Source organism: Vidua chalybeata, chromosome Z (genome assembly GCF_026979565.1).
Source record: "Vidua chalybeata isolate OUT-0048 chromosome Z, bVidCha1 merged haplotype, whole genome shotgun sequence".
Lineage (NCBI taxonomy): Eukaryota > Metazoa > Chordata > Aves > Passeriformes > Viduidae > Vidua > Vidua chalybeata.
Window position 1 is genome coordinate 28141849 of NC_071570.1, and position 22594 is coordinate 28164442.

The 22594-nt window shown below is 40.1% G+C and overlaps 1 protein-coding gene across 1 annotated transcript in view; it reads left to right on the forward strand.

Moving 5' to 3' along the window:
- Positions 1-22594, forward strand: part of CMYA5 (cardiomyopathy associated 5) — a 45991-nt gene that overhangs the window by 19019 nt on the left and 4378 nt on the right. Inside the window, exons 3-9 of the mRNA XM_053931932.1 lie at positions 1772-1867; positions 2584-2817; positions 4581-4603; positions 6551-6672; positions 10625-10774; positions 11704-11850; positions 15140-15284. Coding sequence (XP_053787907.1) covers positions 1772-1867; positions 2584-2817; positions 4581-4603; positions 6551-6672; positions 10625-10774; positions 11704-11850; positions 15140-15284 — 917 coding nt within the window. The remainder of the gene's footprint in view (positions 1-1771; positions 1868-2583; positions 2818-4580; positions 4604-6550; positions 6673-10624; positions 10775-11703; positions 11851-15139; positions 15285-22594) is intronic.

Genomic DNA, 22594 nt, shown 5'->3' on the forward strand with positions numbered 1-22594 from the left:
CTATTCCCCCCAGCCGACAGAAAAAATGCCCTCCATTTCAGTAAGCTAGTCCATTGCTATAAATACGAGTGAAAATACATAAATACTAGTGAAAATACATTAAAGTACAGTTCTGCTTGTGGAAACAACATGTATGTGATACCTTACTTCTCCAATATCAGATCTGCTCATGTACAAGTGAGCATATCATACAGATGCTCCTTTCTTGATTACCAGCTATTTACTCTCACCCTAGTAAATGAAATGTGAGGTCTCTTTTTTGGCACATGTTCATTTGACAGGAATATAGATTTCATGTCATTTTACTGAAATTCCAGAAGGGTTTGTATTGGTGGTGTTTACATTATCTTTATATTACCTCATATGTAGAAGAGAGAAATCAAAAGTAAGAGTCAATGAAACTGTTTCAATTATCAGTACTTGCAAACCATCTCCATGGCGCTCAGATGTAGAATTGTTTTTTATATATGGCCATTCAGGTTTGACTTAGCAGTGATAACAAGGCACGAGTAAGTTAGCAATAAAGTCACAGATCCCAGCCACCCCTCAAATGTACCCACATTAGAGCGAGTCAAGCTGCAAATAAACATCCCATGACATCACTCCTTGGCTGTGGAGCATGGATATGAAGCCTGTATTAAATCTGGCTGCAACACAGGCCTGGTTTCACATGATTTCTAACACTCAGGGCTCAGGTTACTTTGAGACTGCATTTGTATGTCTCTTGTTACTTCTGCATAATTACTGAGAAAACATTAAGATAGCAAAATGCTTGTTGCATTATTTTTAATTTTTTAAAACTTTTTTTTTATTATTGTTTCATGAAAACATAATTTCACAGTAAATTAAATGAGCTAGGGATGGCTTTTGTCAGATTTTACAGTTCATCCTGACAAACAGAAATTTGTTTCCAAATCTTGATGATTTCCCTAAATATTTTTAAAGGGAGCTTTCAATTGTATTCTCCAATGGCACATTTGTAATTAATGTAAAGTCTTGTGCTTTTTTCCTACAAATCTAGCTGTAAAATTTTGCCATAATAAGAATCTGTTACAAAGGAAGATAACCTTCCTTTTAGATTTATGCCATCAAATTAAAACTAAACGTTTTTATAAATTATGAATTGTGCCAGAGCAATTGAGCAACTTATTTTCATAAAAGGTCAAGAAGACTAAGAAAAAATTCTGAGTTGTCTCAGATGTCTGTTGTACCTTGGACTGCTTTTGTTTCCACAAAACAACCAGTGATTTTGATGACTTCTTGTTTATAGGAATTATATATATATACATACACATAAACATATATAAAGGTGTTTATACTTATTTATATATAGATCTATATAGAGACAGATACCTATCTTTAGAATTCTAATTTTAAAAGCCATGACACAGTATAATCTATTACCCTCACAACTACCTTTGTTATCTTCCTTTTTATGGGCTTGTTCCTGTGATCTCTCAAGGACACTCATGAGGCTCTGAGTACCCTCGTGCTCTGGCAAAGCTGCATTGGAATTCATAATGTTCAACAGCTTGTATGGACAGAGTGCCTTATCAAACTGAGCTCATTTATTTTGGTTTGGAAACAGTTCTGTGACTGTTCCAGTTGCTATTTCTATGCTTGTCTTTGCAGTCACGGTGATACTTGAACTTACTTAGCAATTGTTCCAATGGTGGCTCATGGCAAAAGAAAAATGGTCACCAAAAATAAACTCTGTGTAAAAAGTTTATAAAATAACCTGTCTAAGTTCCTGAAACATTTTAAATTTCAGGATCAGTTAAGTAAATTGCTAACAGCACTGGAAGAAAAGTCAATGAAGATTGAAGAGTTTGTGAGTGATATTGAATTGCGATTTAACTCAGTTGAGGTAAGCCCAGTGTTTTATCACACTAGCTTTCTTTTCTTCTTAGGATTACTTCTAAGATATGCTTGCCTATTTGTGCAGCATTATTGCTTCCACTAAAATGGGCTACTCCAGTCCTCAAATTGACTTCTCTGGAAGTTCACTGGAAGGTATTAACTTTGGAGGAAGAAAAAGATTGCTTTTTTGCACATTACTGCAAAGTGGAATATGTAACTGTCAAATCCCAAAGGAAAAAGTTCCCTTAATTTTGTTTATGCCTATAAAAAGCTCATATAGTGTCTTATTTAGAATTCCAGGCAAAGCATTTAAATTAGTTGGCCAGTACCTTAAATTCTGATTGCCCAAGTTCTTACGCCTTGAGAACTGTATTAACTCCAGTTGTAAGTATGCATTATTAGCTATTTTTTGGTTAGACTTCCTATCTCAGTGATGAAATATTGAAGTTTAATTTTAAACCCTAACAGTAAAAAAAAAAAAAAAAAAAGAAAGAAAAAAACCCAAAAAAACCCACCACCAACAACAAAAAAAAACCCAAAACCAAAAAAACCCTGTTGTTGTTATTGATGTATTTCTCTAGAGAGATTTCTCCCAGAGGAGTTTGTCTGCAGAAATAAAATTGTATTATTGTAAATGTGCCAGAATCAATATGGTGGATGGCTCGTGTATGGGTAATTGAGAATTTCTGTGTATTCATTAAATGTTGTCATTTTATTCTGCAGGAAAACTGTAAGAAAAATGCAGAATTATTGGAAAAGCAGAATGAAGAGATGCTTAAGAAAGTGGTAGCACAATATGATGAGAAATCAGAGAACTTCGAGGAAGTGAAGAAGATGAAAATGGAGTACCTGTATGAGCAGATGGTAAATTTCCAGCAAACTGTTGATTCAGCAAAGGAAATTTTGGAGACAACTGTAAAAGAAACAGATGAAGTGGATGGATTTGTTTTCCTAAATGTAAGTAGAACTGGCTTTCATGCTGTAGCTTTTATGATATTAGTTAGTAAAGGACTTCTGTTTCCAGGGTCTCAATGAATTTATTTTTTTTTTAAGACAGCTAAATCCTGCTAGCTCAGCTATTCTACTCTGGAACTGCTGGATCATTTGGTTTTGATGTGGGAATTCTCAGAGAGAACTATAGAGAGGATGCACAGGACAAAAATGTGACTTATGCTAGTAAAATGGTCCTGTTAAATTTTAAGAAGTTGAAAAGACAGTTTGATAATATATCTAGAATATACAACTGAGAATTAAGAGATGTTAGAGTATTTAGCTATTTTACCATATGAAAAATAAAATACATATTATGTATAACAATAAAAAACAAGAAAGTGATCTTTGAAACAAGAAAATGCAATTGAAAAGTAAAATTGTTTCTGGGCTGTAGGATTTTTTGTTGTGTATTGTTGTTTTGGGATTTTGTTGTTGTTGTTTGGGGGTGTTTTTTTATGAGCAGATGGACAGTATTTATGCACTCAAATTACTGAGGCTGTGATAAATAATTACTGTTGAAAAACAGTGAGGGGCTGTGTTGGTTGCTGACTGGGGTGAAACCATGACAATGAGATAGGCTGAGGGCTGTGCGTATGACATGTGTGGCTCAGTGGTCCTTGCTGGATGTTAAAAACATCTTCAGTGAATCTGCAGGACTGGAACTACTAACTCATACAGTCATTAGTCTTAAACTTTGTTCAGAGGGTGTTACTGGTCCCGGGTCCTCCAGTACTGTTCTTGGGCTGCAAGACTTGTCCTTAAGTGAGCTACAGCACTTTCTTCTCTCCACAAGTGTATTACCAGGCTCAAAGATGATGGAGTTTCTGGGATAATAATCTTCCCCCATTATGGAATTAGCATGTGACCTGGAAGTTGCAGATAAACTATCTTGGAATGCCAGAAATAGAAAAGTCAAATTACTGTCTAAAGCCTGATCACTCATGCAAAATAAGCCAGCTTTTGAAATACAAGCTTACATATGCCACAGCAGCTACAGAAATTATGCCAATATTTGGCTTTCTTTCCTGCTCTGTGCCGCACAATGTTGTAGTATCCTGTAACCAAGTGGATGTTGTGGTAGATTTTCTATTTTGGGATGGATGAAAAATTTAGATTATTTTCCTGATTTTATGAGGATCAGTGCTTTGGGAAAAACATCATTTCGTAGTCTGTAATTCTTTTGAGGGAGTATGAAAATTACTGGATTTCCCTGCTCCCTTCTGTTAGTGATAAAGGACAGGAATTTTTTTATTCACAGGCCAGAAAATATTATCTGAAGTTTCTTGGGCATGGGACAAACTCTCATTCCATAAGTAAAAATCTCACATGGCTTCTAGTAATAAGAAATTATGAAGTACATTTTAGCCAGAATTTGGATTTAACTATTGTTAATGTGCAAGTGATTTCTTTCTCTGAAAGTCCTGGTTTTAGAAAGTACTTGATTATGCTCCATCTTTAAATCTAGATATTGAATACTGACCCCTCAAGCACTTAAAATGAGATTTATACTCTAATACTCTGCTGAGCCAGAGCTTTGAAACGAAATATTTCTAAGGAAATAAATTCTCTGCTGGTGTGAATGAGCAGCATTCCACACAATCTCAAGTTAATAAAGCTCTGTGTGTTTTGTCTGTGGAGAGTAGAAAGATTGTTAGATGATCATGGCTGGCTTTTGAACACTTTGGGAGTTTTGAAAACTGTTAACATATTTCTTTTCCCTTCTCTAGTCATCTAAAGAATTGAATAAAAGGTACACAAAGTATGGGTTAAGTGCACTGTAGTGAGTACTAGGCCTAGCATGCTGGATGCTTCATTTAGTATTTGGGGGCTTTTGAATACACACTGCTAGTAACCAGAGCTACCTTTATAAACCTTGCAAATAATGAAATTTAGAAAAGTGGCTTTATACTTGTTGCTGTAACTGACTGGTTTTGAAGTGTTTTGCACATGTTCTATAATACATCAATTAAACAAATAGCACATAAAAACATCAGCTCAATTTTAAATCTCTACATGGATATTTTTAAAGAGATGCTCCCTGTAGTTATTACTATACATACATATACAATAACCATTGTGACCATGCTTCCACCTTTTAGACTGATCAGACATACCACTGATTCATTTCTTTTTTCACTAGTCTGGCTCTGTATCACTTAGTCTCTAAAAGGTTATAACATAAAACAACACAGGTAATTTGACTATGTCTCTGAACACAACTCCAGAAAAAATGAGATAAAGTAGATTTCAAAACCTGGCTGGGAGACTACGAGCTGATGTTTTCATATGGCTTTCCACCAGTACTGCCTGATTCAGGGTGTGTACAGGGCTGGTGCTTCATTATAACTGCATCTGCCTGTATAAATGCAAACAATCACAAACAGTTCTCTGCCATGTGGGATTTTCTCAAGGGAGTTATTTTGGTGAGTCCCATCCTTTATCAGAGAAGTGTTCAACCATAAGCCCATATTCCCCAAAAAATTCTCTAGGGTAAAGGGAACACATTCAGAGCAGTTGGCTGCAAACTTCTCCTGTGCAAGCCCCCAAAATTGTACTGCGCAGCCCACCAGCCCTGGCTTTCCCAGGAGGGCTTGGGCACTGTGCAGTGCATATCAAACATACCCCTGTCAGTTCGTATCAAATTGACCCTTGTCAGTGCTGCCTCAGCCATCATAAGTGCTGACACAGACTGGGGTATAAACAGTGACAGCAGGGTTTCAGTTTGCAGTCAAATTACAACCCCAGGAGAGCAATCTGAAGAGAATGTGCCAAACACCCCTTCAAGGTTTCTATACATTTCCAGAATTAGAACTATAAATCTGGACTCACCTGTTGCAAGTAAAACTGTCTGGCCATGTATCTGCATTTAGTTTATTGCATAAAATTAGAGCAGGTAAAATGGAACAAAACCATTTTCCAAGGCTTTCTGTCCACTTGATCTTTACTTTTTTACTTACACAATAAAGTTTATTCTGCTTGGTGCATGGGCTTGGTTATTACTTTAGTTTGATAATACCTGCCTACCTAAAATAGGCTAAGAACAAGTCTATTTAATAATGCATGTTTTTCTAAAGAAAGTGTATTTTGCATTTGTTGTGCTTTGTTAAGATTATGCATAATTAACCACTTCAATGACTGAAATAAAATGAAGGGGAGAAATATAAAATTCAGATGCCTTGAAAAAAAAACTTCCATTTTCTTGAGTTTGCTTCTGTCCCATAGTTAAAAGTGTTTTGGTTTTTTTTTCATATAATGAACCCAGCAAATACAGGCTAACTAGGTGGTATCTATCTTCCCTCTCATATATTTTGGCTTGCCACAGGCAGCTGCTTTACATTACATCTCTGGAGTCAGCTGCTGTAGTTAGCTCTAAGGTCTGTAACCTTTAAAGGCACTGCATTAGCAAGCCCAAACCCCTGTGTTCTTGAGAGTCTTGCTGAGAATTTCCACATCTTCACATTCTCATGGGTTAAGTGTAAACAGGCCATGAGCACTCTCACTGTGCTCCTGATTTGAAACTGTGCTATGGTGTAAATGTTCAAAATCAGGGAGACAGCTTCTCCTTGTATGCTGTCCTCAAGTTCCCAGGAAATATTCAAATAAACATACGTCACGTGGTCTTTGCTTCTGGGCTTTGGAAAACTATGCTATACCACAAAGGATTTACATGGACAGATATGTGTTTTCTTCCAATTAGGTTACTTTCTGCAATGGATACCACTCTCTCTTTAGAGAAGGTGCCCAGTGCTTTTTCACTGTTTGAGCACTATGCAGACAGCCCAGGACAAAGCAATCAACACTCCTTACAACACGTGACTGGTAAGAGACTCCAGATATTGTCTTCATAAAAGCTTACATTTTGGCAATATTTTTGAAATTTCAGGAAACTAAAACAGAATCTATATGAGAAGTGTAGATTTGCAAACCATGTAATTAGCAATCAGAGTTGAATGTAAAATGACGTTTAATTGTGCACAAGTGTTTGGCTTATAGTAGGTACAGTAAGATAAGCAAGAGGGAGAAGTGCTAAATTGGGGGATTCTTGCATCATTTTAGACATCTGTTCCTCAGACAAGCTGAAGGTCTTGATCTGTAAATCTCCCAGGGCTAAAGAAGTTGCCTTTCCTTGCATGCAGAGACAGAAGAAGCAATCAAAGGATCTCCTGAGCTCTCTTCTCTGAGGGTGGCAGTCACAGAATGCTTGGTGTGGGAATTGAGAGCAGAGGGCTGGTTGATGGCTGAGGTCCCTGGACTTGTCACAAGTGAATGGAGGCACCTGAAACTCACAGGAGATGTGCAAGGGAAAGTGGTTAACTATAGCTAGAAACAGCCTCTACCTGGGAGGGTAGTAGTAAAAATTGCACATGAGAAAGGGGTTTACTTATCTCTGTCTGATATTTCATGTCCTTTAAAAAGCCTGACTGGGTTTTCTGCTCTGCCTGTATATATAGATGTATTATCTAGATCTGGACAGTTGTCAATGAAGATCTTGTCAGAACCATTTTGTGGATTCATTTTCTTCATAATGGGACCCCACCCTAGGGTTTCTTTTTCAAGAGAACAGTGGTTTAGGGACCTCACATCTCACTGTCATGCTTTGTGCCCTCCCATTCATTGTCACATGCACTACTGCCAACACAGTCACTCCCTGGGTTTTGAAGGGAAGCCCCTTTCTCATGTGTTTGGTCCCTAAGCACTGAAACTAGAGCATTAGATTCCCTAAGTTGCTTTGTTCACTGGCTGGATTTTCAAGACTAATGGGACATTGGAGAAGTGCCCACCTTGTGCTGAGTCTCTGGTGCCTAATAAGGGCTGAGTGCACTTCTTAGCAGTGTCAGTATGGGGAGGTTGTCTCTCTCCTCCACACCACTGCTTTTATTAGACTTGGAGGAACTCAAATATTTCTGAGATGTTCTTGTCAGATGTGTATGAATTTGCCTGTGGCATTTGAAGCTTCTCCAGTGAAGCTGGACAGGAATTTATGTATGCAGCATTATCACAGTGTCATTTTTTTAGGAAGTCAGATAAAAAGAATAATTTTGTAACTCACTCTGCCAGTTAACTTGCTGGTGTAATTGTAAATGGTGTAAACTTGTTGTATTTCTTGGCTTAGTTCCTAAACCTCCTCTTGCCGTCCCATGAGTGCAGTCATTCTTTCCTCCTAGGCTGCTGCCTACTGGCAAGGTCATACAGGAGAACAGAGCCATGTACTTCTTTTTTCCCATTCCAATATTTATTTCCCTAAACTGCTGAAGTCTGCTTTTCTTTAGCTTGCATTAGCTACTGTGTTTGCCGGCTCCAGACCAGATTACTTTGATAAACTGCAAATGAATAATTGTCCACTAGTAAGAGATCTTCAAAGCTCCTTATCCTTTATGCCTACTTAATAACTAACATATACCTAATTTTCTGTCTTCATTTTTACTGCAAAGTATTTCAACTGCTATAATGATTTTTACTTTGGCAAGCAGTAGACAACAAATTTGCTGTGGTTTTTCTCATTTGTTTGATAGTTTGTTTTTTCAAGGTTACAACCTTCCTGAAGGAAAATCATGTATACATGTAACTTGATTTGGAATTGAATTAAATGGCTATGAATTTATCACATACTGGGACTATTTTCAGACACTTGGAATTTTATTTGACTGAAGCCATATGATGAAATGCATATGAATGTGCCAGGTTTCTTCAATCCATGTGTTTCCCTTCAGAAAGAATCATGTTTTACTGAAAAATTTCATAGAACATTATTTTCACCACTTCAGAAACATCTTCCTTCAAAATGCCCCCCGTTTCCAAATTTTCCGTATCCACTAATAAAAAGCCCTTTTCCCTCAAATTCTTCCTCCTTTCATGTAATCCATTTCCATTCATAAATGTATTAGCATAAAAACCCTTGCAGCATGCTGTTGAGTGTAACTGAAGCCAGGTACTGCCTGGGAATAGAAGAGTGGGAATAATTAAAAAAATTAAAAATTATTATTTCCAAAACCCACTGCAAGTCCTGGCCTTTTATACTGGAAGGTGAGGACCTTTGCTGATCGTAAAAAAGTTTCCAATAGAGTCACAGAGGAATGTATCTGCTCTCCTTCTTCAAGTACACAATGCCAAGGAAGTATTGTTTCTCATTACATGGGAAAACAGGTGGATTACTGTGGAGATTACACAGCATGACAGAAAACTTCCTTACACCACAGGACTTCAATGAAAACTGAACTGATGAGAACATATGTCACTTTTCTGTTGAAAAATATAATTTAGTCAAACTCATATTGCAAATACCTAATTTTTTAATTAAAATTCACTTTAAAAGGGGCCACTTAAAAGAGGATAATGCATAAATGTTCTGTTTCTGGAGAGAATAGTTCAGCTTCTTGTTTTGAAATTGCTTCCTTTCAAATTGTTTCATATTATGCAAAAGGAAATTAGAAATCAAATGTTTCTCAATTCTCAACTGAATTTCGATCTATGATTTCTTTTTTCAGAAGTTTCATTCAGTAAACTAGCTTCTGTTCAGATTTGGCATAATAATAGATCTTGCAACTGTGGGGTTTCTGTGATCAAAAATAGTGGTTTCTAGGCAACTTCATGGAAAAAAAAAATGGTTTCCCCACCATGTCCACTGAAAGGAAGTATTTTCCTAAAGATAATAAATTTCTTAATTGCCAACTCTAGATGCAGTCAAAAAACAAAATGAGGATTGTTTTTAGCAATAAGAAGGATAATTTTTTTTCAATGGGAAGCAGATGTAATGCTACTGTACTCGTAGCTCTCTGTATAAATCATAAGGAAACAGCCAGCATCTGCATTTGCCTTGTTCATGCCACAGGGCATTATCATCATCACTGTGGAGATAACTGAAAAGAAAGCTAAAGCTTTCTGCTGAGATTCTAAGAGAATTCATGAAATATGGAAATTTACTGGGTGAAGAAATAGAACCATGTATTTTCGTTCCCTGCAATCATTTTAACAATTATCATCTTTTGGGGCTTTTTGCTTCTTTCTTTGCCCTCCCTCTCTTCTATGACATAATCACAGAGGCGAACAATATCTCATCTATGCTCGATCTGTGTCAATCAGGAGACATAAGTTTGTGTAAAAGATGGGGAGCCTTGGAAATCTTTGAAGCACTTGTGAGGAATTATCCTGGTAGCCCTATGGAGTTCAGGTTCACCTGCAAACCAAGAATTCTCAATCCCCTGGGTCTGTGGGGAAATGACCATGGTAGGAAGCAGCGCCAAGCTGTGTGTGTGCAGTAGGAGTCCACCCTAGAGCAGGGGTGGACCCGAGAGTGCAGGGAGCCTCCTGCTCCCCAGTGCAGTTAGAGCCTTCTCTGCCTGAAGCGCATCCCTGCTGCTGTCAGCAGCACTGACACACTGCATGAATCCCCTCCTGGTGTGGCAGGTCCTTTCCGCTGCCCATGTTTCCGGGATCAGTGCACACATATCTCTCTGGAGGAAGGTATAGGCAAATGCTTTGTGCTGGGTTTGGGTGGTCCCAGTACTAGGACAGCATCTTATTTTGTCCAGAATTGTGAGGGAAATAGGAGGCTTCCAATGCTGAGCAGATACTTTTTTCTGTTCCTAGTTTATGAGGATCTGTTGCTCTAAGACTGCACCAGTATTCTGTATTTTCTGCTGTACTTGCTCTCTGGAAATATGCAACCTGAGTGGAAATAAGCAATTGGGTTGACTCATGAATTTGTAGGTAATTTGGCTGTATAACATAAACATACATAAACATGTATAACAATGGGAGACTTTCCTCTCAGTCCCACAGACACCGACTGTCATACCTCAGGAGCCAAACTCAGCTACCAGCACCTCCATTGCTGTCTACTGGGCTGTGAATGATGGGGATACCATCGACTGCTTCCAGGTCTACTGTATGGAGGAGCTGCAAGCCAGCAAAGATGCAGGGGGTGCGTAAGATCTTGCCCTTTCTGCCCTGGTCTGGGATAAGTAGATGGGAGGATGAGCTGCAGGGGAGTGCCCAGGACATGGGAAGAAGAATGGCTGTGAAGACACCATATATAGAACTAAATATAGGCAGTGGTGGGGGAGGTTGTGAGGAAGATGCTGTTTCTTCTCCTCCGCTTTGTCCCCACAACTGGAAGGAAATATCATGCTCTGTAAAGTCAAGAGCAATTGTTTTCAACGGTTGAAGTGCCTTTTCGTGACCAGGCCTGACCATCAGAAAGGATGTGTCCATGCTGCCCATTGTTACTCATGAGGACTGCAGACAGAGCTCCCAAGGGGAGAGGTTTCATTATGTATTTAGGACCCTGCATGTGCTTCAGAAATACGTCCTCATTGAAAAAGCATTAGGAGGTATTTCCATATGTAGACAGAGATTTTTTTCAAAATATTTCAAACATTAAAAATTGAAATTTAATAAAGGGGATTGAAATGCTCATTTGTTAAAAAGCTCAAAGCAGACCAGGCTCTGCACAAATCCATGTATGCATATATGTACAGGCTAAAGGATGTTAAGGGCTTTTTGTAATAGGCAATTTACACCTAGTGATATATAGTTCATTATGAAGAATTGTTGCTATAGAGTTGGTAACTGGTAACACCAGGGCTGGTAACTGCTGGTTGCATGTCCCAAACTTGCAGTCCAGTAGGACTGAGGGCAATAATCTCCACTTGCCATGAATGGCATTTGTGTATGCTCAACTCAAGGGCATGTCAAAAGCTTTCTGTCAGAATGAAATATGGAGATCTTAGATAGTAATAACTTCTGGATCTTTTTCAATTGACTGTTTTTAATATATTATTTGAGAGGCTCAGTTGTAAGCCCTACCAGTGAAACTAGTGTGAGGTCCTGTGTATGTGTGTGTTCTCCTAGCCTTAATGGAAGAGTACAGAGTGACAGTGAAAGAGAGCCACTGCATTCTGGAGGACCTGGAGCCAGATCGCTGCTACAGTGTGTGGGTCATGGCTGTGAATGGCACAGGCTGCAGTTTACCCAGTGAAAAAGCAATTTTTAAAACAGGTATGTACATTTTTTGTGATTTGATTATTACAAGTTTGAGGTCCTTAGACTAATTTAGTCCACAGTGTTACTGACACAGAAGAAACTGCTTCATTTAGCCCATCTGGCAGATAGTAGGCAGTTCATGGTCATTCCCCTGTTCACTAAGAGATAGTGGCATGATTGCTCCTGAGAGGAAACTTGAAGGCATTCAAATTTGAAGACATTTCCAGTGTTGGGCCACATGGCTGCAGCATCAGGGCAGCACATTACGTATTTATCTTCTGAGTATGTTGCACTGCTCCATGGAAGCTCTGGGAAAGCCATCTGGCTGCTCTCTGCTGCTGCTCCCTCTCCTGCCCACAGTGGAGGAGACTGGCTGCATGTTTTGCCTCTCTCCCATTCACCTGAATACATCTATGTTGCAATGATTTAAGGTATTAATATTTCAAGGGAAGGACCGCTTTACTGAGGTTACATGCTGTGTCTTTCTCAGTGGGACACAAATCTCAGGTGTGCCTGAGAGGCTCTGCTGTTGTATAAGAAGTATAAATTGAGATGAGTAACTAGATGAATATTGCTTATGAGCTTCATTTGACTGATTTTCTGAGCATTAATTTCTTTAATAATTTGTATTGACAAAACTATTGCTTCTTGAATTACAAGCAAGGAGAAGCATCCTTGTGTTTGAGGCCCTCCTGTCAGGCAATTTTTTCAGTGCTGCAGGAAAAAAACCAATTGTTCCACTCCTGAAGTCACAAATACATACAAGGATATCTAACAATTCATAGCAAAAAATTCTCTTCCACACTGAGTTTCTTGTTGAAATTACTTGGCAGCAGCCACAGCTTTAAGCATTTTGCTTAATCTACTAGACTTCACATCTGTTGATAAGTCTCCCTGATACTTAATTTCTGATTTATATTTTAACAAATGTTATTTTCAAGAGAACTCAGAGGGTAATGCAACTCAGCAATGCAACTGTGAACATAGTACAGATTTTCTGCCAAATGCACAAATAATTATGAGTTATTGCTAGCTAATAAATCATAATTTTAAAAGGGGGTTTCACCTTTCTGAAACCATTATTTTTAAGAAATCTCATTGTCTTTTGGTGTCAGGCTCACAATTCCTAAAAATTGAATCCTTCTAAGAAAAGTTTATGAGTCTTTAATGGCTTCCTTCAGCCTTTTTCTTTAAGAAAACAAATAAACTGGGCAAAATGTGGGCTTATTAAACACCTTCCCTCAAAGCTCATTTGAGATCCCTCTGGAGTGCATGAGCCCCAGACGGACTTCTGGGTACACTGCTGAGGACTGGCTGATGCAAAATTGCTTCATCTTTCAACACCAAAGGCAGAAAGATGAGCACCAGTAATGGAAGCCAGTTCTTAGTGGGAGATTAATCTTCAGATTAGAAGTTCCCACATACAAGAAAATTATTTGCTGGTATATGCAGTTATAGGAATATACACCTTAATAGCTGAACAAAGCTGAGACTCTTCCAGTTGTTGGGAATGATCACAAAATTTCTCTGTTGGTACTGCACCCGTGGAGGTGTCAGTGTAGCCTGGAGAGTTGTGGGGAATGCAGGTAGACGCTGCTGTAGCATCCCCCCAGAAGCCTCTGACTCTTGCCCCTTCACCTCCCAGACTCACAGCTTGTCCTTCTCTCCGCTGAGGAACGTTCTGTCTCCAAACAGTATTTTCTGTGAGGGGATGATGGTCAAAGCAAGAAGTATTCCTCTATCCCCATGACCCCTCCCGCACAATTGATCTCTTGGTAATTTCTCCTTGCAGTCCTAAAGACACACAAGTGGACACACCTCTGCTGTTGCTCAAAACCTGTGTAATTTTCACCATTGGCTCTTTGCCTTTTACACAATCACTTACATGTGTTCCAGAATATTAAAATAAAATTAGATTATGTATTCTAGCTGCACTTAATTTGTTAAAAAATCTCAGAAGCACACTAACAGTATTTTCTAGTATGCTCACTTCAGCTACTCTTTAGACAGATATTTTCAAATTACAGTAAAATTACAGTGGACAGTAAAAAAAGCTTAATGTCTTGTGACATACTGTTTACACATACCTACATGTAAGTATGTGTGTAAGCTGCTGAATACAAGTATTAGGGGATTCAGCTATTAATTTTTCATTCTTTGGCAAGGATGCATTTAGAAACAGACAATAATCAAATTTACCAGAAGAGAATTAAGGAATTATTGCTAAGGAAGCTACCAGATGATGGTCTATCCCACAAATGCATTGCTCTGCTAAATATATACATTAGCTCTTCCTGTAGTAAAACATAAAGTAAATCTTAACCTAAACTGCTAACCTCCTGATTTCCACTAAACCAGGAAATTGTTAAATATTTGTGGGTGATTTCCTTTCCTTTTCTAGTAAAAATAAATATTTTTTCTTAAAAAAAGAGAATGCAGGAATGTTTACTATAGTTCTATTAGATTATCTTGTCTTAAAATCATCTAATCCCTACTTTTGTGTTAGGTTTCCTATTTGGAACCCTGAAAGAAAAATTAATTTTTATTACTTTTTTTTTTTTTTTAATTAGTACCCTTTCTTTTAGAATTTGCATTAGGACTGTTTATGTGGGTTTCACAACAGGTTGTAAGGTGTTTTCTGTTGCTATTTTCCAGAATGGGAAAAAAACAAGAGAATACAAATGAGCCATTTTCAACCTACAGTGTTGAATCTGCAGTTTCACACAATAGCTTTTGATTACTTGCAGCTAGTGCATTATTTTATATTCAGTTTTCTGTATTGCAGTTGGGCCTTCAGCTCTTAAACAGAATCTCTAAAAAGGAGAAATTACAGGACCAAATTGTAGCATTGCAAAAATAACGAGGACATAATTAAACAGAAAGTCAGCATCTCCCTGTCATTTTTGCAGCAGCACATTTGTTCCTGATGCAGTTCATGCAAGGACTGCTGAGGACAGGATAGAGGTGATGCAGAGAGCTGTAGGCAGTACTGCTTCGGTGCTCTGCTCCTTGCAGACTGGCAGAAATGAGGAAACATTGCTTCAAGAAAGGCATAAAAATTTACCATTCTAAGGATGTGACAAATGCACAAAATGTGACAAATTACTTTCCCAGCATGTTTTTATTGTTTTCCCTGCAATGTTTGTTTTCCTTTGCCATTCAAATACACACAAGCAAAAGATCACTGCTAGATGGGCAAAAATCTATCGCGTGGGTTTTCACGGCCGTGACTGTTCCTTCCCCTCCAAGGATGCCCCTCTGGCATCCTCCTCGCAGTACAGCTAACGTGTCCTTGTGTCCCCAGCACCCGCTGTGCCCACCATCAAGGCCGAGGACTGCACCGTGTGTTGGGACACAGCCACTGTTCGCTGGCACGCCCCATCCGTGTCCGCCGATGCCTTCATCGTGGAGTACTGCCGGCAGCACTCGCCGGAAGGAGAAGGTCTCAGGTCAGTGCCGCCCCACGAAAGCCCCTCGGTCAGATTTAGGCAGCCGCTAATGAGCATCCTGCAGACCGCGGCTCCTTACGCAAGAGATTATTCTGCCTGCAGCCACGCAAGGAAGAAATCTGCTTCTGTTTGCTGAGGAATTTAAGGGGCAGGCACTAATCTGCGCGATTAGGCTGAGACATAAAAATACTGCCTTTTTATTCTGTTTAACCGGACAGTCGCTTTCGTTTGGGGCCAAAACCGTGGAGGTGTGCTGTCTGCAACCAACCAGAAAGGTCGGGGCTGTGTTGGGGGGGAAGTAATGGCGGCCCCGCAGCTGCCATAGCCCCGGGCCAAGACGGAGCAGGGCAGCTCCACGGGAAGGTGAATGATGGAGGAGCATGGCCCAGTTTGCTTTTTGCTTTGCGGAGAACAAGACAGAAGTCATCTCTGGGCATAGCAAGGGTGATATGGGTGTCTCAGTAACATTGGTGACCCATCTCTGCTGTCTGGACGTGCGTGCAGAGGCCTCTCAATGCACAGCTGAGCTCAGTGCTGCCTGGCTGTTGCAGGCATGCCACAGGCTTCAAGAGTAGCTTTGAAATTCAGGGTAGTGGCTATTTATGCCAGACCCTCTCTGGTTTCCCCAATGCTAAGCCTGTGCTGCATAGAGGAGATGACGAGGAGGGAAGTTGGCACCCCTGAGCCAGGTAACTGTGCACTGTTCTGAAACACAGAGAAAATTATTGCAGAATCATAGAATCTTACAATAGGCTTGGTTGGAAGTGTCTTTTTCACTTCCTGAGAAGCCTGATAAGGGTCTTCACCTATGGGCTAGTTCATGTGGACTTTGAGGATGGGCTAGAGAGGGGAGAGTTCCTTGAAGAGGAGGGAAGGGATTCATGCCCTGCAGTCAAAATTAGTTAAGTGGACTGAAGTGTTCTTAGCTTTGTAGGAGAGAAGTACAACTGTGAAATTGTGAATGCCTTGCTCCTTACAAAAGTAGGCTGAAAACTGAAATTAAAAATTTCTGTGTGGGTGAGAGACTTTTTATCATGCAGTACCAGTGTGCTGCATTACTGCAATCAAGGAGAGGTCTCGCCCAGTTCTCCTGCTTCTCGGAGGGGCTTGCTGTGTTTCGTACCTATTTCATGAGGCTGTCAGGTCCCTGTCAGCCTGCCAAAGTTGCTTTTGGTCAAAGATAAAGGAGCTGCTGCTGAAACATATGCTGGTTCTTTGCCCTCAAGTTTCCGTGCTGTTATCTGAAATTGACTTTTTTTCTCAAAACTAAAGCAGAAACTGTGCTGATTTCTGTAATCCATGAGCAAGGTGTTGGTAACGCCAAGTGTTTGCTTGTGTGGTGATAAATGTGGCAAAAAAGCTTCCAGAACAGACCCCTTTGCTTTCTCAAGTGACCTTGTGTAAAATCTAACGTGTTTATAATTATACTGAGTCACATTTGACTTCTTGGCCTCTCTGTCAGCAGAGGCTGGCCTTTAACTGTGACAAGTATGAAAACTTTCCACAGGACAAAACAATGAATTTTCTCAGAATTGCTATAGCTTAAAATTCTCTTTAAGAGAATTCTCTGGGCTTTGACCTCTTTTTGTGTGTCAATGTTTTACCACTTAATTTCCCTGAAAACAATTTCCCTCTTTTTTTAATATAAATCAACCCCCTGAGAATAACCTGGGAATTGTCTGTAGTGTCACAAGTTGTTATAGTGATGGAGAAAATTTTTATAAAGATTTCTTTTTAAGATTTTAGATAAAGTTGAGGGAGGGAAAAGCCTACTGTTAGATGGAGAACTGCCTGTATCACTCGTATCCAAGGCCCCCAAAGGTGGAATTTAGAATTAGAAATCAACTTAAATAGAAGTCCATCAAGTTGACTAGAAGCCAGGTACCTATATAAGGTAGAACAAAACTCTGATTCTGTGCACACCCAGAATTTTGGTCTCAAATCTTGTAGATTCTTCTGTTTGTTTTATTTTTCCTTGAAAGCTTGGAGTTTATCCTTTCAGGTTTCCTGAGCAACATGCATCTTGGGGATCAGCCGAATGTGGAGCCCTCTCATAGACAGCCTATGCCTTTTGTGCTTGCAGCAGCCCTGAAGCTAAGCAATTTCCCAGTCCCTGGCTGGGAGTTCAAACACATTTCTCAGCAACTCTAGAAGGCTCATTCAGTTGCTGATGCAAGCACCGTGTGAAAGTAGAGGTCAGGGAAGAACACTCAAGAAAAGTTCAGGAGAAGGCAGCATGGTCCCATCCCCATAAAGCTGCTTTCACAGATGTCATTCTGGAAGCTCACTCAAGGTAAAGGACACTGCCAAGGGAGCAAACAGGGAGAAAGGTCTTCATTGAACAGCTAGAGACATGTGGTCTAAGTCAGTGGCGTGTAAACTTCAGCATACCACAGAATCACAGTGTGGTTGAGGCTGGAAGGGACCTTTGGAGATCACCTGGAGTAACAGCCCTGATCAAGCAGGGCCCCCTAGAGCCAGTTGCCCAGGATGCTTTTGAATAACTCCCAAGAGCATCCTTGAAGCAATCCCACCTGTCCAGGGAGAGAATATGAAGCATATCTGGAAATGAAACCTCACTAAAGGTTCCTTTCAAATACTGTCAAAAAACAAAACAAACCAAACAAACAAAAAACCACAAAACCCCAGTTGTTGGAAATGGATTTGTAGAAGGCTCACACAGTATGCATCCATATGCAAACTTTGAAATAAGAAATGCTGACTTAGAAATGCCATGGAATAGGACAGATATTGTTGAGAGAGAAATGGAGCTAGGAAAAGGTTTCAAAAGATGGCCTTGTAAATAAGACTAGATACTTTGGAGAAATAGAACTATGGAAGATGCATTGCAGTGGGACCCATGAGGGGTAGTTTTAGATTATTTGCTTTAAGGCATCTACAGCATGGTGTGGGAAAAAGCTGATAGGCCAATAAATGCTTATAGAGTATTGCAATGAGGAAATAGTTGGCTTCTGATTGTGATGGTGTGAATTATAACGTCTGTATTGTCTCACCCTTCTCATGAGACTGAAAATGGAATAAAAATTTTTAAAATGCCTCTCAGTTGCCCCATCTCTAAGTCAAGAAAAAGGTATTATCCAACACCCAACCGACCAAAACATACAAAAAACCAACCAACCAAAAAAGTCCACCCAAATCTATATTTTCCCTTCTCTTTCTCTCTTCTGACCAGCTTGCCACCTGAGGGATATAATTTCATATAAAATCACCTTAAATCTGCAGCAAAAATGAGTCCCTGGCCTGCTGCAGTGGTTTTAAAGCTCTTTCCCAGGTTGAATCTTTTTCCAGAATCTTTATGAGTGACACTTTGAAATGTTTCTTTCAGTTTCAAGAGCTCTGCTATTTTCTCACTGTTCAGCCTCTTTGTGTTGAGAAGTCAATGGAGTTGTGGGTGGAAGATGGAAAGCTGTGAGAAATGTAGTCCAGGGATTAGGTATGTAGGCTGTTCAGATGGAAAGCCTGTGTCACATCATGAGAAATCCATAAGAGTCGGGGAGGCAGAAATAAGTGCAGTATGTGGTGAGCTTGTGAAAGTGGAAGTTACTGAATGTCATCCTCTCTGACAGTGCAAGACCTGCACTTCTAGGGAATGATTTTTTCAGTTTCCTTATGAAGCAAGTCTAATGCTAGAACAAAAGGAGCAAGTCCCCCTCCTCTATCATTGCCCACATGGTAGTTGTGGTAGCTGGGAAACAGGGTGTTGGAAACTGTGCCAATTGCAGCTAACAGCAAGTAGGGGGTGTTTTGGTGACCTAATCCCAAAACAGCCGGATGAGAGAGGAGAGAGGAGAGGGGGGAGAGGAGAGGAGAGGAGAGGAGAGGAGAGGAGAGGAGAGGAGAGGAGAGGAGAGGAGAGGAGAGGAGAGGAGAGGAGAGGAGAGGAGAGGAGAGGAGAGGAGAGGAGAGGAGAGGAGAGGAGAGGAGAGGAGAGGAGAGGAGAGGAGAGGAGAGGAGAGGAGAGGAGAGGAGAGGAGAGGAGAGGAGAGGAGAGGAGAGGAGAGGAGAGGAGAGGAGAGGAGAGGAGAGGAGAGGAGAGGAGAGGAGAGGAGAGGAGAGGAGAGGAGAGGAGAGGAGAGGAGAGGAGAGGAGAGGAGAGGAGAGGAGAGGAGAGGAGAGGAGAGGAGAGGAGAGGAGAGGAGAGGAGAGGAGAGGAGAGGAGAGGAGAGGAGAGGAGAGGAGAGGAGAGGAGAGGAGAGGAGAGGAGAGGAGAGGAGAGGAGAGGAGAGGAGAGGAGAGGAGGCATGTGGCACAGCTGGGAGCAAACTCAGAGCTATTTGCTCTTTATTTTTAGCTTCATGAGCTTTTTTCCACTCATGGTGCACCCTTGCTGTGTGCTTCCACATGTATCGTGAGAAGCTTGCATACTTTCACCCTAACTCTGTATCAGTGATAGCAGCACAGCTCTGGAGGTACTGTTTCAGTGGGATCTTGGGGGTGGAAATGACAATTATAGCACAGAGGGTGTTGTGAATCACTGCAAGGCATATTGTTTGCTGGGTTCAGGCGACATTAAAAAATATCCCCTAGATGTTGTTTCCTTTAAATAAATGAGGATGCTGATGAAGGAAATGAGCATGAAAACACAGCATCAGATTTCCCTAAAACCAGAGAAATCACAGATTTAGCATAAAACTGCTATAATATTCCTTGCCAAGTTAAAAGTGAAGGAACGTGCAAGTCCTTTTTGTTCTGCTTTAAATAGCACGTACCTGATATTTGAAGAGTGGATTTTCAGTCTTACAGATTCATCTTACAATGAGAGGGATTGAGAGGAGATACTTAAAATATTAAACTTCGAATGCTTCTTGGCTTTCTATGCACTAATTTTTGTATCAACATTACCAAGAAATTGAGAGGTCAGTGCAAGTAAGATAACATTTAATCTAAAGACCAGGATGCCTCACGCTTTGATAACAACATTATTACATCTCAAATCATCTCTAAAGTGGGCAACTGTATATAAAGTAGAAATTATCTGACATTAGAAATGTTGTAGGTGGATTTCTTTTTCTTTCATAATTACAGTTCACTACTTAAGGTGAGCTTGAGGAAGATCTATCTGCAGTGCTTGTTACAAGAAATCAGAAATGAAACAGCCTTCCACCAACACAGTCAGGATGCATTTTCCCTTGCCTTCTCCTACACATAACCTGTATGCTGTAAGCTAAGCACTAATCATACCGTCTCCTCATCCTTGCTTTTGTGGAGTCAATCTAAAGCATGATAAACTACTGTGATTGCTGGGGAGCCCTCAGTATTCACTCTTCCCCTTAACTCTACCCTCTAGACAGGAGAGGCAACAGATAGCAAAACCTTTTTCTTCTTTGCATGCAGCTTATTTTGCTCTTGGATCTGGCTCAGAATGTAGCAAATGAAATTCAATCTTGTCAGCATATTCTGTTTCATTACTTGGCAGCATCAGGACTGTTTTTAAGCTTTAATCATAGCTAAAATTGATGGGCTCTTAGGCAGCTTAAAGCTGGCTGAAATAGATTACCAAGTGGATAATACTTTCAAAAATCTGATCACTGTTTTACAGCCCAGATCTGCTTGAAGTCAAGATTTTTCTGTCTCACTATTATGACTGAAAAGCAGCATACTATTGCCCTCTGATTTAAACATGCATCCAAATTCTGATTTGGAGAATTTCGTATTTGTAAGAGACCGAAGTCTGAACTTCAATCATTGACCCTATTCCGCAAATTACTGGACCCAACATGTTTTCTGAATACCTATGAGACATCTCTGGGATCTACACTCCAGATTATGAATACCCCATGTCTACTCATTATACCACAATGTAACTATCTAATTGAATTCGGAAGTGATTTTGTGTTTTATTATTTAATAATTTGATAAATAGTACATAGTGAAAAAGAAGATCTCCTAATTTCTTTGGAAGGATACTGACTTACATTTTCCAGAACACAGAAAAAGGAGCCATGTACAGGGCATCACTTGCTTAAGGCATCTACATAGTGCCACAGCTTTCAAGGAATAGCTTAGCATATCCTCTTTTCATGTCACATGTAACTCTTTGCTCAAAACTCCTCACTGGTGGTCTGTGCTTCAGAATCATATCAAAGATGTCAGTGTGCTGCTTTTAAGGAACAGATTGGATAAGTCTTGCCTAGGAAGCATGGGCAAATTTCTTCAAAGTTTAGGTGCCTACTTCTTTTCCCCTGCCTCTGTTTCTGTCCTGTTTTTCCTTTCTCTCCGTTCATATTTGCCTCCTTTCTCAGTTCCCATCTTGTAATTTTCTTCAGTTCATCATTTTTTTTCTCTTGTCCCCTGTACTCCGGTCTAAAGAGTTTGTGTTCTCATCAGTCAGTTCATCAGGTTACACCTCTTCCCTAAACCTTTCAGCCTGCTGTGCCTTGCTGAAGTGGTCTTGTGGTCAGGGCCTTGGTGAGTCATGAGGGTGAAGCAAACCATGCCGTTTCTGCCATTTCTCTTTACTACATTGGTTCCAGCATTAATGTAACACATTCCCTGAAAGCAGCATAGTCTTGTGCTGATCACACCAAAGCCCCAGACTCTCTGAAATTCTTTTAAATTGAAGGAACAGATGACAGATGCACCCAGTGCATTTTCTTGATGCTCTCAATCACCCTTAATGACAACTGTCAGTGCAAAATACCTGTCACAGACTAATAAGGATGACACACAAGTCTTTTCTGAAGATGCCATCCTCCTAGAAAGAGATCTGTGTGGTGTAAGCATGAATCTGGTGTATTAAGAGCTGTGAGATTTTACCTTGATGTGATAAATCCAGCAGAAACAGGCATTTGAAAAATCCCAATGGATGAGCACTGATTATTTGTCAGTTTGTACTGCTCTCTGGTGGGATATGTGCGTAAAAACAATCACCCCTAATGAATAGCAACGATCTGATCTGACTGCTGACTCACTCGTCTTACCTCTTCTGGGGTCACAGCAATTTGTGCTGGAAAAAGTAATTTATTTAGTCTAGCTTCTCACAGGGGCATTGCTTGCCATTGTGGAGGGAGACCATCCTAGGCTCCACTCTCAAACCTGAGGTGGAAGGGAAAGTGTCTTGCTCACTCTCCAAAGGTCTTCCATTCTGGAATTTAAATACTTGCCTTGTAGATTCCTAAAAGCATTTCTAGGAGGAAATTACCTACATTATACAGAGAAACAATCTTTACCTGCAGACATACAATGCAGGTATATTGTCTGGCTTTACTCTTATCATAAGAGGCAAAAAATGAGGAAAATCAAGATCCAGTGCAAGAGAATTTGTTAAGCTAATCTTTCATATTGCTGTC